This window comes from Ovis aries, chromosome 11 (assembly GCF_016772045.2).
Source record: "Ovis aries strain OAR_USU_Benz2616 breed Rambouillet chromosome 11, ARS-UI_Ramb_v3.0, whole genome shotgun sequence".
In the NCBI taxonomy this organism is placed as follows: Eukaryota; Metazoa; Chordata; class Mammalia; order Artiodactyla; family Bovidae; genus Ovis; species Ovis aries.
In genome coordinates this window covers 9,415,744-9,431,543 of record NC_056064.1, presented here as the reverse complement: position 1 = coordinate 9,431,543, position 15,800 = coordinate 9,415,744, and the positions used below count along the sequence as shown (strand labels likewise).

General features: G+C 40.6%; 1 protein-coding gene across 1 annotated transcript in view; it reads right to left on the bottom strand.

Moving 5' to 3' along the window:
- The window catches only part of PPM1E (protein phosphatase, Mg2+/Mn2+ dependent 1E), a 226,541-nt gene extending 211,244 nt beyond the window's left edge, over positions 1-15,297 (bottom strand). The window contains exon 1 of the mRNA XM_027975349.3: positions 14,694-15,297. Within this exon, the coding sequence (XP_027831150.1) occupies positions 14,694-15,145 (452 nt within the window). The 5' untranslated portion in view covers positions 15,146-15,297. The remainder of the gene's footprint in view (positions 1-14,693) is intronic.
- Positions 15,298-15,800: the final 503 nt, after the last annotated feature.

The following is a 15,800-nucleotide window of genomic DNA, read 5'->3' as shown; positions in this document are numbered from 1 at the left end:
ATTTAAATGCAATGTTGCATTTATTTGTTTTAAAAGACTAAAAATTATTTTTAGATGCACAGTTAACTTTCCATATGACCTTGAAAAACTAAAGATATTTTTGTTCCTCCAATTGTGTGTATGTAAACTGTGAATAATAAGTCTCTTTCTAAGTAATATGTGAGACTATTAATAAGTTGCCTAAACCAAGACTATACGAACTAATAAATATTCAGTGTTGAAAATCAAACTGCAAAACTTCAGAGGTCATTCCCATTGTAAAATCCATGATAACCTGAAATTTAATGACTCTCACCTCTCATATTGGAGAAGGCAATGGCAACCCACTCCAGTGTTCTTGCCTGGAGAATCCCAGGGACGGGGAAGCCTGGTGGGCTGCCGTCTCTGGAGTCGCACAGAGTCAGACACGACTGAAGTGACTTAGCAGCAGCACCACCTCTCATATTTACACCATAACTTGTTAGGTTCAATAAAGAACATGCTTACAATATGATTCTTGCCCTCTAGATTTTTAGCCTAAGAAAGAATTTTATGTATATCATACCTCAAACACAATTTTATAAATACCACATATATCAATTTAAAAGCATTACATTTTTTGTTGCTTGCTTTTATACACAAATGTGAAAAGTGGATGTAGCACAATACACTTCTCAAAAAACAAGCCTGCTAAAAACCAGTTTTTATTTTAATTTCTAAGATTCACAAAGTAGAAAAAATGTGAATAAGAAATCACTGTATAAATATCAAAGATCAGAGGCTGTGCCTTGTGGTTCTGTAGAAAGTAGGTCAAAAGATTCAAATCCATAAAAGACAAAAACTGTAATGCTTCTGTAGGAATCTTATAATTCATTATGAAATCAAGTCACTAGGAAAAAAATTATCTTTGATATTTCTAACCCAGCAGATTAGTCTCTGGTTCTTTTTTTTTTTTTTTTTTAACTTAAGCATAGTGGATTTACACTATTGCGTTAAAGTCTTTGGTTCTTTTTCTTTGATGACTTAAACTAAAACAGGAAGTAACGGACTAGTTTTCCTCAGAGCTATACACTGGAAGGTAAAATCTTAAGTGAAAATACACACAAGGAATTAAGAACAGTCTCAACCTTTTAACTAGCTCCAAGAAGGTAATGTAATGTACGTTTGCGCTCAGTCATGTCTGACTCTTTGTGACCCCATGGCCTGTAGCCCACCAGGCTCCTCTATCCACAGAATTTTCCAGGTAAGAATACTGGAGTGGGTTGCCATTTCCTACTCCATGGGATCTTCCCAACCCAGGGAAAGAACCCATGTCTCTTGCATCTCCTGCACTGACAGGCAGATTCTTCCCCACTGCGCCACCTGGGAAGCACCTTTCACTAGCTCATGACTCTGGATAGGGGCTTCCCTTGTGGCTCAGCCGGTAAAGAATCCATCTGTAGTGCGGGAAACCTGGGCTCGATCCCTGGGTTGGGAAGATCCCCTGGAAAAAGAAAGGCTACCCAGTCCAGTAGTCTGGCCTGGAGAATTCCATGGACTGTATAGTCCATGAGGTCGCAAAGAGTCAAACACAACTGAGCGACTTTCACTGACTCTCTATAAAGCATTATTTTGCTTCAAAATTGTCATTGTTCACAATATTCTCAAATAATTTACATAATACTCAAGTTCACAAAATTTTTCATCTTGTACAGTTTGCAGTAATGGAAACTGCAAGCATGTTTCTGCAGCTAGATGAAAATGTTAACACATACCAATAATCACATAAAATAGAAGCCACATATACCAATAACCACATAAAATAGAAGCCAAGCTCCTTCACCATTCAAAGTAGAGGAAAGGAAGAAAAAAATAACAAAGAGAAAGAAGGTAATGAGGATAGGCCTATAAAAATCTAGAAAGGAAACAACCTGGACAGAGCAGAGAAAAAGTTGAAGATTCACTGATTTATTCAATAAATATTTAATGAGTGCCTACTATGTGCCAGTACCTGTACTAGGTGCTGGATACACAAAGGTAAACAAAACATTCTTTATCTAGTGCCCTCAGTCCGGGACAGAGATATGAAATAATATATATATATGTATAAATTATGATAAGTGGATATAAAGAAAAAGCAAAAAGATACTATGGAAACCAAAAACCAAGACTTAATTTAGACCTCTGGTAAAGAAACACCTCTATGAGGAAGATATATTTTAGGTAGGACCTAACAGTTGAGCTGGACAGTTGGAGAGAAGGGGGAAAGTTGCTTGGGCAAAGAAAAAAAAAGTGCAGAGTCCCTGAGGCAGGACAGAGCATGGCAGTTTCTGGGAACAAAGTCAAGACCACTGTGATTAAAGCACAGTTAGGAGAGTTGCTATGGGTTGCTAAGACTTGATGGAAGTTTGGACCATACTGGTGGGAGTAGAGACAAAAAGAAATGGGCAAAAAGTATTTTTCTTTCATTTAGAAGTGAAATCAAAAGACCTCAAAATAATTAATGCTCTTCCATCTTGCTTCTCTACTGCAGCAAAAGTAGTACTGAAATGGTCTCCCAAAGATGCCCTGAACTAATTGCTAAAATCTGTGATATCACTCCGGTGACTGTGCTATGTTATACGGCAAGTTGATCTTAAGACAGGGAGATTATCTTGGTGGGTCTGATCTAATCAAATGACCCCTTGCATGACAGCAGGAGAAGCCAGACAGATTGGAGCATGGAAACACCTGATGTAACGTGGCTGGTATGAAGACAAAGGAGGGCAAATGAGAAGGAAAGCGGATGGCTTCTGTCAACAGATAATCAGTGCCCCTCCCAAACCTAACAACCAGCAAGGAAACGGAAACCTCAGATCTCCAACAAAGATCTAGACTGTTAACCTGAATGGGCTAGAAGTGCAGTCTCCCTGAGCCTCTAGATAAGGGTCCTACCTCTCCAACACTTTGACTTACCTTGACTGAAGACCTTAAGCAGAGTACCCAGCTGAACATACCCAGACTTCTAACCTACAAAACTGTAAGATAACAAATGGATGTTGTTTCAAGTCACTAAATTTCAGTAGCATGTTACAAAGCAATAGAAAACTACCACCCCATAAACTATGTGAGGGGAAATTAACAATTTGATAATCTAAATCTAAATCATATTACCCTAGGAACTTCCCAGGTGGTCTGGTGGTTAGAACTCTGTACTTCACTGCAAGGAGACATGGGTCCAATCCTTGGCTGCAGTACTAAGATTCTACATATGGTACAGAGTGACCAAAATAAATAAATAAATAAAGCTCTGTGTGTGTGTGTGTGTGTGTGTGTGTGTGTGTGTGTGTGTGGTGTGTGTGTAGTCACAGAAAGAAATCTAAGAAAAACGAATTTAGCTTATTACTTCAAAGGCTAGATAAATATGAATTTGGCAACTGGAGTGAGCACTTATTTAAATATGACTTTGAAATTAAATGTCAGATATGTTTTATAGAATTCAAATTTCTGTTATTAAGTCTAAACCTGCGCCATTCAATATGTTAGCCACTAGCCCCATGTGGCTACTAAGTATTCTAAATGTGATATTCCATTTGAGATATGCTTTAAGTGTAAAATATAAACAGGATTTTGAAAACTTGGTATAAAAAATGAAAGAAATTCAATATTTTAATATTCATCATATGTTTAAATGGTAAAATAAATATTTGGATTGTTGTTGTTGTTGTTCAGTCACCCAGACATGTCCAACTCTTTGTGACCCCATGGACTGCAGCACTCCCTGTCCCTCACCACCTCCTGAAGTTTGCCCAAGTTCATGTCCATTGCATCAGTGATGCCATCCAACCATCTCATCCTCTGACACCCCCTTCTGCCCTCAATCTTTCCCAGCATCAGGGACTTTTCTAATGAGTCGCCTGTTTGCACCAGCTGACCAAAATACTATAGCTGCAGTTTCAGTCCTTCCAACAAGTAATCAGGGTTGATTTCCCTTAACATTGACTGGTTTGATCTCCATGCTGTTCAAGGGACTCTCAGGAGTCTTCTTCAGCACCACAGTTCAAAGGCATCAATTCTTTGGTGTTCTGCCTTCTTTATGGTCCAGTTCTCACAACTGTAGGTGACCACTGAGAAGACCATAGTCTTGACTATATGGACCTTTGCCGGCAGAGTAATGTCTCTGCTTTTCAATATACTGTCTAGGTTTGTCATAGCTTTCCTACCAAGAAGCAAATTTCTTCTGATTGCCTAGCTGAAGAAAGTTCTGTAAGTTCTAGTTTACGTAATGCTGAAGCCTAGCATGCGAGATTTTAACCATGATCTTACCAGCGAGGGAAATGAGTGCAACTGTCCATTGGTTTGAACATTCTTCAGTACTACCATCTTGGGAACTAGGATGAGGACTGACCTTTTCCAGTCCTGTGGCCACTGCTGGGTCTTAGAGATCTGCTAACATATTGAGTGCAACACTTTAACAGCATCATCCTTTGGGTTTTTTAACAGCTCTACTGGAATTTCATCACATCCACTAGCTTTATTAACAGCAGTGCTTCCTAAGGCCCACTTGACTTCACACTCCAGAATGTCTAGCTCTGGGTGACTGACCACACCATCATAGTTATCTGGTTCATTAAGATCTTTTTTGTACAGTTCTTCCATTTATTCCTTCCATCTCTTGTTGTTCTCTTCAGCATCTATTGGGTCGCTATCATTTCTGTCCTTTATTTTGGCAATCTTTAGGTGAAATGTTCCCTTGATATTTCCAATTTTTCTGAAGAGATCTCTAGTCTTTCCCTTTTCGTATATTTGCATATATTGGGTTAAATAAAATAAAATAAATTCACTGTGTCTTTCAATTTTTAAAATGCAGTTAATTCTAGTCAATGGAAAGTGAACAAACATATATGCCACTTCTAAGGTCTGGCATCTAAAAACCTCCAATACCATTCTCCACTCCTATGCTTGCTAGATGTATGCTGATGCCTAGAGCAACCTTGGAAACCACAGACTGAAGATGAAAAACTCAACTAGCCTGAGTCCATTAATCACTCCATAGAACACAGTGCCTTCTCCATTGAAAGTACTCTCTGAGCAAGAAATAAGCTAACATTACATTAAGCTTTTGAGATTTCAGGATTTACCCACAAGAGCAGCGATTTTTAGCCATTACAGTACAGAACATGCAAAACTTGGAAACAACTCAACTGTCCTTCAATAGGAAATTGGATAAATAAATCATAGTATACTCATACAGAATCTATATAGTAGCTAAAATGAAAAAACTGTATGTATCAAATTAATGAATCTTTTTTAAAAACATTAGTCTCAAGAAAGCTACTTATGAAAACAAAAACAAAAAAGCCACCCATATTTTGACCATACAAATATGTGGGTAGTAAAAATATAAAAATATAGAGCAGAGGGTTACATTCCCTAAATTCACAGATTACCTCTAGAAAGAAACAAAAGGAAATGAGTTCATAGAAGAGAGTGACAAAGTCTTCAATTTCATATGAAATGTTAATTTATATATGAAATGCTTTACTTCCGTCAAATAACCTTAATCATGATAATTTCTTGAAATGGAATGGGGGGGGTATATGGATATTTTTATTATTCTGTTATTTTGTAAATGTTTAAATCATAAAATCAATAATCTTTTTCTTATATATTTTCTCAGAGAGTAAACAACAAAACTTTGTTAGAAGACAGTTAAGAACTATATACCAAAAGCCTTAAATATGTCAATATCTTTAATATAATCCCAACAATATATACTATATATAAATATACTCTAAGAAAGTCAAAGGTTTGCTCAAAGGATGACCATCAAAATATTCTTAGAGCAACCAAAAACTGGTATCACCTAAAATGTCTAACAGCATTGTGATTAAATTACTGTGTATTCATTTAAAAATTACACAGGAGGTAGGGTGAGATGTGTGAAGGTATAGATGAAAAAAATACTGGCCACAAATTGATCACTGCTGAGGTTGAGCAATAAGTACACAATTTTTTCTATACTTTAAATTTTTTATAATAAAAAGTTTTGAAATATGAGAATACAAAACTTTACTAAGTTTTTCAAAAAGCAGTTTAAAATAGATGTAAATAATACTTTGCGTTTAATCTCTTGGCTCACTCACTGGATTTATCGCGTGTTGCATATGTCCCCATCATTGCTGGCCTAGGGATTTTATGGCAAACATGTAGCTAATAATCTAATGCAACTGCCTTCAAGCACTTTATCAAAATCTTCTGGAACATTATGAATACCCCACTTTCAACGTAGATATACATTTCTCATGTGTGGATGTGTGTACATATACACATATAAATTTCATACATGCATATACCCATGCATACATACCACTCTCACCAGCAGAATTATCACTATTTCTTTGAGTAAGCTGTATTCTACATAATATACTTAACAGTTACATTTTCACAGATTTCTCATCAAATATAATCACCCTTTAAAAAATCTAATAGAACTAAAATAGAAGTTTTGTTGCTTCTTACATTTGCATTACAAATAATATGTTCAACCTATGATTTCTCTGCAGGAGTTTTTTAAGTCAATTATCTATTTTGTGAGAGTTAACTTTGTTAAATACAACCAAGGAATCCATTTAATGAGAGCAGGTAAACAGTAATAATCCATAATGTTCTTAAAATCGGAGGAAAGATGCCACTGTCAACTCTAAGCCAAGAAACCTGCACGTCATCAGGATACCTCAGTTACAGTGTTTAACATAAAGTCAGCTGTCACACAGAACAAGCTGCCATTCTCAATTAATATGTCAAGTATTACTAGCACTTGATTCTTTTTTTTTGAGGGGATGAGCTTAAGTTCATATTTTATACACAAAGAAATAGATTTTAATATTTTATTCCTTCACTGAAATGGATTACTTTGGCTACCCCTTATTTTGAAGACCACTAGTCATGATACATAAATATCTGTGGGGGAAAAAAAATTAAACAAGTGCTACAAGAGGAGGCCTTACAAATACCTGTGAAAAGAAGAGATGTGAAAAGCAAAGGAGAAAAGGAAAGATATAAGCATCTGAATGCAGAGTTTCAAAGAATAACAAGGAGAGATAAGAAAGCCTTCCTCAGCAATCAATGCAAGGAAATAGAGGAAAACAACAGAATAGAAAACACTAGAGATCTCTTCAAGAAAATTAGAGATACCAAGAGAACATTTCATGCAAAGATGGGCTTGATAAAGGGCAGAAATGGTATGGACCTAACAGAAGCAGAAGATATTAAGAAGAAATGGCAAGAATACACAGAAGAACTGTACAAAAAAGATCTTCATGACCCAGATAATCACAATGGTGTGATCACTCACCTAGAGCCAGACATCCTGGAATGTGAAGTCAAGTGGGCCTTAGAAAGCATCACTACGAACAAAGCTAGTGGAGGTGATGGAATTCCTGTGAAAGTGCTGCACTCAGTATACCAGCAAATTTGGAAAACTCAGCAGTGGACACAGGACTGGAAAAGGTCAGTTTTCATTCCAATCCCAAAGAAAGACAATGCCAAAGAATGCTCAAACTACCGCACAATTGCACTCATCTCACATGCTAGTAAAGTAATGCTCAAAATTCTCCAGGCCAGGCTTCAGCAATACGTGAACCGTGAACTCCCTGATGTTCAAGCTGGTTTTAGAAAAGGCAGAGGAACCAGAGATCAAATTGCCAACATCTGCTGGATCATGGAAAAAGCAAGAGAGTTCCAGAAAAACATCTATTTCTGCTTTATTGACTATGCCAAAGCCTTTGACTGTAAACTGTGGAAAATTCTGAAAGAGATGGGAATACCAGGCCACCTGACCTGCCTCTTGAGAAATCTATATGCAGGTAAGGATGCAACAGTTAGAACTGGACATGGAACAACAGACTGGTTCCAAATAGGAAAAGGAGTACGTCAAGGCTGTATATTGTCACCCTGCTTATTTAATTATATGCAGAGTACATCATGAGAAATGCTGGACTGGATGAAGCACAAGCTGGAATCAAGATTGCCAGGAGAAATATCAATAACCTCAGATATGCAGATGACACTACCCTTATGGCAGAAAGTGAAGAGGAACTGAAAAGCCTCTGATGAAAGTGAAGGAGGAGAGTGAGAAAGTTGGCTTAAAGCTCAACATTCAGAAAACGAAGATCGTGGCATCTGGTCCCATCACTTCATGGCAAATAGATGGAGAAACAGTGGAAACAGTGGCTGACTTTATTTTGGGGGGCTCCAAAATCACTGCAGATAGTGACTGCAGCCATGAAATTAAAAGATGCTTACTCCTTGGAAGGAAAGTTATGACCAACCTAGATAGCATATTAAAAAGCAGAGACATTACTTTGCCAACAAAGGTCCGCTAGTCAAGGCTATGGTTTTTCCAGTAGTTATTATGGATGTGAGAGTTGGACTGTGAAGAAAGCTGAGCGCTGAAGAATTGATGCTTTTGAACTGTGGTGTTGGAGAAGACTCTTGAAAGTCCCTCGGACTGCAAGGAGATCCATCCAGTCCATCCTAAAGAAGATCAGCCTGGGTGTTCATTGGAAGGACTGATGCTGAAGCTGAAACTCCAATACTTTGGCCACCTGATGCAAAGAGCTGACTCATTGGAAAAGACCCTGATGCTGGGAAAGATTGAGGGCAGGAGAAGAAGGGGATGACAGAGGATGAGATAGCTGGATGGCATCACCGACTCAATGTACATGAGTTTGGGTAAACTCTGGGAGTTGGTGATGGTCAGGGAGGCCTGGCGTCCTGTGACTCATGGGGTCACAAAGAGTCGGACACGACTGAGCGACTGAACTGAACAAGAGGAATAAGCACTAGGTATTCTATAAGGAGACACGGAAGAGACATCTAATTCATCATGAGTGTGGGGCTGGTGAACAAAGGAAGTGATGTGAGATGGAGACCTGAACAACAGGTTAAAGACTGGACAGACTGGACAGAGTGGGAGAGCAGGGTAGATCAAGCGTGTTATGTCCAAAGGTGCAGAGGTAAGAGCAAACACCGTGCATTCAAACTAATATATTAATAGTCCAAAACAGCTGAAGTATAGTTTCTAGGGGTGGGATGGAGTGGGTGGACAGTGATTCAGGGATGGGGCTGATAAGATTATAAAGGCTTGTTTGGATTTTATCTGTAGGGCAATGGAGAAATAGGCAATGAAGGTATACAATAAAGAACTGGCCTTGCCTAAAAGATGTCTGGCCTTTGTCCCTAGCTCCTGGAAGGTAACCTCTAAATCCCTGGAATTTCTAGAGTAATAGGAGTGTCTTTGTTATTCACGGCGGGCCCTTTGGATCCCATGGTATCAGCCTGGAGTGGGAGACTCGAAACTATTAATAAGTTCAACCATGTGAGCAATCTATCAATAAATTCCAATAAAAACTGGACAGTGAAACTTAGGTGAGCTTTTTGGGCCGGCAAGACTCCATGAGAGAGGAACACATCCCTGAGGACACTGGAAGCTTCACATCTGAAACCCTCCAGATTGCAGCTCATGCATCCCTTACTTTGGCTGGTTCTAAGTTCTAGCTTTTCCTTATACTGAACCATAATCCATTAATATATTAAGCTTTCAGTGAGTTCTGTGAATCTTTCTAGTAAATTATCAAATCTGAAAGTAGTTTTGAGAAAGCTGAAAATTAAAATCAGTGTCAGAAGTGAGGGTGGTCTTGTGCAGACTCTTCCCTCTAACTTATAGTTGGACCCTAACCCCTAGCAACTTCTGCCTCAGGCAGACTCGGCTGTATCTGACTAGAGAACTGTGTCTTTGACCTCAGTTTGGCTAATACCAGGTAAACAGTAAAATATTTAAGCAATGGGTGAGAATTAATCAATCTACATAATCTAGATTCTAGAGAAATCACTTTACTATTAATACACTGGGGAGAATATATTGGAGAAGACTGGGAAGAAATAGCAGTGACAGTAGGGATGGTGAGGGCCATATTTAGGAGGTATTTATAAGGCAACAAAGGTCCATCTAGTCAAGGCTATGGTTTTTCCTGTGGTCATGTATGGATGTGAGAGTTGGACTGTGAAGAAAGCTGAGCGCCGAAGAATTGATGCTCTTGAACTGTGGTGTTGGAGAAGACTCTTGAGAGTCCCTTGGACTGCAAGGAGATCCAACCAGTCCATCCTAAAGGAGATCAGCCCTGGGTGTCCTTTGGAAGGACTGATGCTAAAGCTGAAACTCCAATACTTTGGCCACTTCATGCGAAGAGTTGACTCATTGGAAAAGACTCTGTTGCTGGGAGGGATTGGGGGCAGGAGGAGAAGGGGACGACAGAGGATGAGATGGCTGGGTGGCATCACAGACTCAATGGACGTGAGTCTGAGTGAACTCCAGGAATTAGTGATGGACAGGGAGGCCTGGTGTGCTGCAATTCATGGAGTTGCTAAGACTCGGACATGACTGAGCAACTGAACTGAACTGAAGTAGAAGGCAAAATCTGACTGAACGTGAGGAGGAGAGAAGGAGAAATCAAGGATAAACCCACCAAAAAGAGAATCAAGTTTTGTCTTCTGTGGGGGAGACAGAGAGAGATGGAAGATCAAATTCAGCTTTGGACAGTTTGAGAAAACTTTTAGACATCTAGGTAGAGCCTTCCATTAGCAGTCAAAGCAAGGATGGAGGCAGAGATGGGAGCTATTAGCATAACTACAATAATCAAAATCACAGGAGAGGTTGATTTTGGCCACAGACAACAAGCCAACCAAACTTGAAAAGGCCAAGGACCAAACAACAATATAAAAGGCTTCAGTTCAGTTCAGTTCAGTCGCTCAGTCATGTCTGACTCTCTGCGACCCCATAGGCAGAGAATTAAAAGCTCACAGAGAAGTGGCAGTCTAAGACGTAGGAGACAACCCCGAAAATTAGGGCTTACGCCGAATGGTTGCTATTTTCTTTTTTCTGCTACTTCTTACTAGTTTTAAGAATAAAAAAAGGGGGGGGGGGTATTCTAAATCAGTGGCATAACTTCCATCCATGTATTTTTCCATATATATACACAGACAAAGTTTAATGGCTTTCTAATCTATCTCAAAGTCATTAATGAGTCACATAATTCAATACAACTGAATTATTAGTGTCTATAAACAATGATTTTCTTTCCCAAGGCATTTTTAAAGCGGCCACCCTCATTACTACTCTAAACCATCTGCAAGTATTTAACTTTGCCAGGCTACCAAAATATCTCCCCCTCCTTGAGAAGTCCAATCCAGGCTAAATGAATAACTGAGGAGACAACTGCTCTAAAAATGTACTGACATGTAGCTCTTACAGACTTCAGAGTATTTGTTTCTTCTGGGTTAAAACAAATAGATTTATCCTCCATACAATAATATAGAGAAATAAAATACAGCATTGACCTATGCAACCTATCCAAGGTTATTCATATCTGCCATAAGATCAGCTGTAAATTTTATTTGAAATTATTTCAAAGCTATAAAATATCTCACCTCCACCTTTTCAAAGAGATCCATTAACCTCAAAAATCCTAATTTTGCATCATTAGAATTTATTTTACTCTCTTGGGGGGCATTTTAGTTTACATGAGTAAAGGAGATAATTTTTACATGAGCAGCTGAAGATTGCAAATCACTGGAATTTTTTTATTGACATGGAATAGACTAATTCAGTTAAACAGTTCTAAGGAACCGACGGAATTTATTATTCATTCTTAAAGATTTAATTATTTGAAACAAAATTGTTTAAATGGTCCTTTAAAAAAAAGTATTTATAGCCTACAACAGAGATCTTTCTCATCCTAGGGGATTTTTAACATTTCAAATAACTTTTCTTTCAAAATGTTATATTTTTTTATCTAGTAGAGAAATATTAAGTACATAGTTCCCATTTTAAGCCTAATAGCAAAAACTCTGTCACAAATACTGAAAAACTTTTAAGTTGCTAATTATATTTTGTCCATTTAAACCTTGATCCTTTACTTACCTAAGTAACTGCTTATCTCAAGCTAATCCTAAGCTTTGAGTTTACCAAAATGAAGAATGATAACTATATCTTCTGTTCTTAAACTCTGAGAGAAGCAAAATACTGGGAAAAACATTCACTATAGTTTTTGAAGTAAAATTTCAGCCAGTATTTACATAAACAGTATTGAGAAAGTAAGCACCTCTATTTTTTTCTGTAGCTTCATACTATATATTTATAAAACACTGACAGAAAAAATAGGCTAGAGACTTATGAAACTGGTTCTAGTTTCTTCTTACAATAGTTTCAAATGTGAAACTGGTGAATATATATTTCACATAATTTCATTTAAGTATTTTAGCACACTCTAACAAGCATGACAGTTTCTAAAGAATATTAAGAATTCCCAAAATAAAGAGAGAGTGGGTATCTGAGAAAATATTTTGGAAAAAAAAAAAAACAACTTCACCTCCACCAAATTAGTAATTCCAACATATTCCTAATCAGAATGATTTCAAAGTGTTTCCTAGGAAATCTGATTACTCAACTTTTCCTAGGAAATTTGACAACTCTGAGAGTTTTTAGGTTCAAAAATTATATTTAAAAATGCTGGAAAACCATTTGTACATAATTTGTCATTTCTGAATCGGGATCCTCAGTTTTCTCTTCTGTAAAACGAAGCGAACAGGAAAACGATCTATCTCTACAATGCCTTCCAGTACTTATTCTTGTGGCCAAGTTGTATGATTTTCTTTCATAAATAATAAAGCACAAAAAGTATGTGTTTTTAAACTGTGAGACTTTTAGGTTTTTGGGTTTTGTTTTGTTTTTTTTCTGTCTGTTAACAACCTTGAAGATACTTTACATAAACAAGCCAGGCATTTTATATCTGAGTAAAACATAATAGCTTCTGCACAAAACAGTATACATGATGAAATCTTTGATTTAAGGTGAAATAATGTTTTCCAACTTCAATTTTGCTAGTTTTACTTCAAATCTAAACTTTCTCAATTAGATGGTCATTTTATAATCTGAATACTTTTCTGGTTTATACATGTATTGAAAATCTTGCTTCCCTTCCATGTGGCAAAACACACATCTACCTACCATCATCTTCATACAGATTTCATTTTTACAAAACCTTGAATGGTACATATTTCTAAACTAATAACTCTTTTTTTGAAATGGACCTTCTCTAATGTTTAAATGTGTATTTCTTTAATTCATTTGTAAAGGTAAAATTGTCAAAGTAGAGTTAGTCTGATGCTAAGATAAATCTTTCCACTTCATTAAACAATTCCATTTTATTTTAAGCGAGAAGTCTTAAGTGTCTATATAGTATTAAAAATGATATTTCATAAACTCCATTCTACAGTTGTTTACAAACACTAGGAAGAAATACTCCTAAGATGTTTTTACATGCCATTTCACATTTCTCCCAAAGCAGTATTACTTTGGTAACCAGATAGGATTTCAAAATTGAAATTTCAATAGTGTATAAAGTATCAACACAGTCCACTTTTACAGCATATATGTTCAGTGTTTTTTCTTGTTGACAAGCTTCTGTTTTAACAGGAAGAATGATTTGATCAGGTGTCTGTTAGGTTGGAAGAAGACAAAACCTTTACTTTCCAGGTCCTTTTCTTAATCTAAGCGTTTTAAAAAATCCAAGAAGTGATCTTAACTGCAGTGAATCTTGCAATAGTAAACTTTTTGATGGGGACAGAGTAACATCTTTCATTACAACTATCAGCAGAATGGCAAAAGGCTCCCGAGATTTACCAGTGTTCTCAGAAACTTGTTAGTATTCTCCTCTGTCATTATTTCAGAACAATTCCATTTAGAAAGAAACGCAATTGTAAACTGCTTCTATTTCAGGCCCATAAAAACTGGGATGAAAGGCAAAGCCTTGACCTTTCTATTTTAGACTTTCATCTGTGTAGCTAAGCCATCTGCTTTCTCTCTACCCCATCTACTTAATGGACTGAAAATACTGCACCTAATTGCAATTTTATCAAACCAGCCAGAGTTTTCCACTTTAACGAATTGCGACTCTGTCTTTCACCTGAAGGCTCGCAGGTAAAATTTTCCTTATCGTCCCTCCTCATTTCCTTCCCACCTCCCTCAATTATGAGTTATCAAGTATCATTAAACTACGATACGAGGCTTCCGTATATTAAGCCATCTACACTTTCAACACTGAGCGCCCAACAGAAGAATATCGACTCCAGTCTCCCCTCTTGTGGATCTGGGGCCGGGATTATCATCTTTGTTGCGGTTACGCAGGAGGCACCCAGTAAGCAGCTCCTGCCTAGAAAGGAGACCGCGTCTCTCCGCCGCCAAACAACAGGGCGGGGGGGGCGACTCGCGCCAGGAAAAAGACAGACCCGGGTGGGAGGAAAACCTCCAGGAGGAAGGAGAGGGCTGGGAAGAGGGAGCTCTCAAGACTAGAAGGAAGGACCTTCCCAGGCACCAAGCAGAAAAGGTGTGAGAAGTGGAGAAAGAAGTGGGCGGCCAGGGAGAAGCGGGAAGCCCGGGGCCCGGCGGGAGGGCGCGGGGGGCGGCTCCCGGGCCCGGCGGGAGGCGCGGGGGCCGCGGCGGGCGTGGGCATCTCGCCGCCGACCGCCCGAGTCCGAGCAGCGGGGGCGCCTCCAGCCTCGCCAGGGCGCCGGCGTGAGGCGGGCGGGGGAATGAGGAGCGGAAAAGCGAGCAGTTCGAGCGGCAGAGGGAGCCGCGTCGAGGCCGGCGCGGCGGGGACGGCGGCCCACCCCCCGGCCGAGCCCCGCTACTTAACTATTTGTAGAGCTGCTGCAGGCACAGGTCCAGGCTCTCGCCCTCCACCTCCTCGCGGGTGATGCGCTCCGACAGTGGCCGCGGCAGCGGGGGCAGCGGCGGCAGCCGGGGCTGCGGCGGCGGCACGGCCGACTGCCCCCGGGCCGCCGCCTCCTCGCCCGCCGCCGCCGCCGCCTCCTCCTCCACCGCCTCCTCCTCGGGCTCGGGGTCTTCTCGCTCCTGCTCCTGCTCCCCCTCCTCCGACGCGGCCCCCGCGGCCGCCGCCTCCCCGGCTTCCTCGACCGACGCCTCGCGCGCCTCAGCCGCCACCAGTTCGGGCTCGGGCTCGGGCTCCGACTCTTCGGGTTCGGGTTCCGGCTGGGGCTCGCCGCCGCCGCACGGTCCGCGAAACTCGCCCAGGAATAGCTCCAGGAAGCGCCGGTAAGTTTTCTCCTCAGGGGTGCAGCCGGCCATCGCTGCTCATGCCCCAGGGCCGACCGGGGAAACGGGTGGGGGAGGCCCGGGAAGGGGAGGGGGGCTGCTGGCGAGCCTCCGGCTCCCGCAAGGGCGGTTAACGGCCGCACCGGCACGAGCGATCAGCACTAGGTTGCCTGGAGAGGGCTCCCGCAGGCGTGCGCGCCGCCGAGCCCGGACGTGCGCGGCCCGGGGCCGGGGGGCGGAGCGCGCCGCCCCTCGCGGGTCTGGAGGGAAAGTTGGTCTCGGGCGCGCGCGCGGGGTCCGGCGGAGGCCCACCCTCTAGCCCTACTGAGAGAGCAGCCCAAGCTGCCTAGAGACCGTCGCCATGGCAACCGGCCTCTAAGGAAGAATTTCAGGGTCCCTCCCGTCGAGTCCACGGAGTCGAAAGGGGCACTCGACTTGGTCCCCTCTCCAACTCTGAATGCCTTCATTGTGTGGATACCCTAACCTCAAAGTGGTTACGAGGGAACTAAGACGTTCGCCCGGTCTAGCTGTTGCTCTTCCCCGATTTGGATTCACCTCAGTTTTCCTTATCTGTCCTGTCTTGTCTTAGGGTCCGTATGTGCGGAATGATGCCACAGTGTGAAAACCTTCTACTGTCGATGACATTAATAAGTAGTTTGCAGGGGAAGGCATTCAACATCTACAAAGG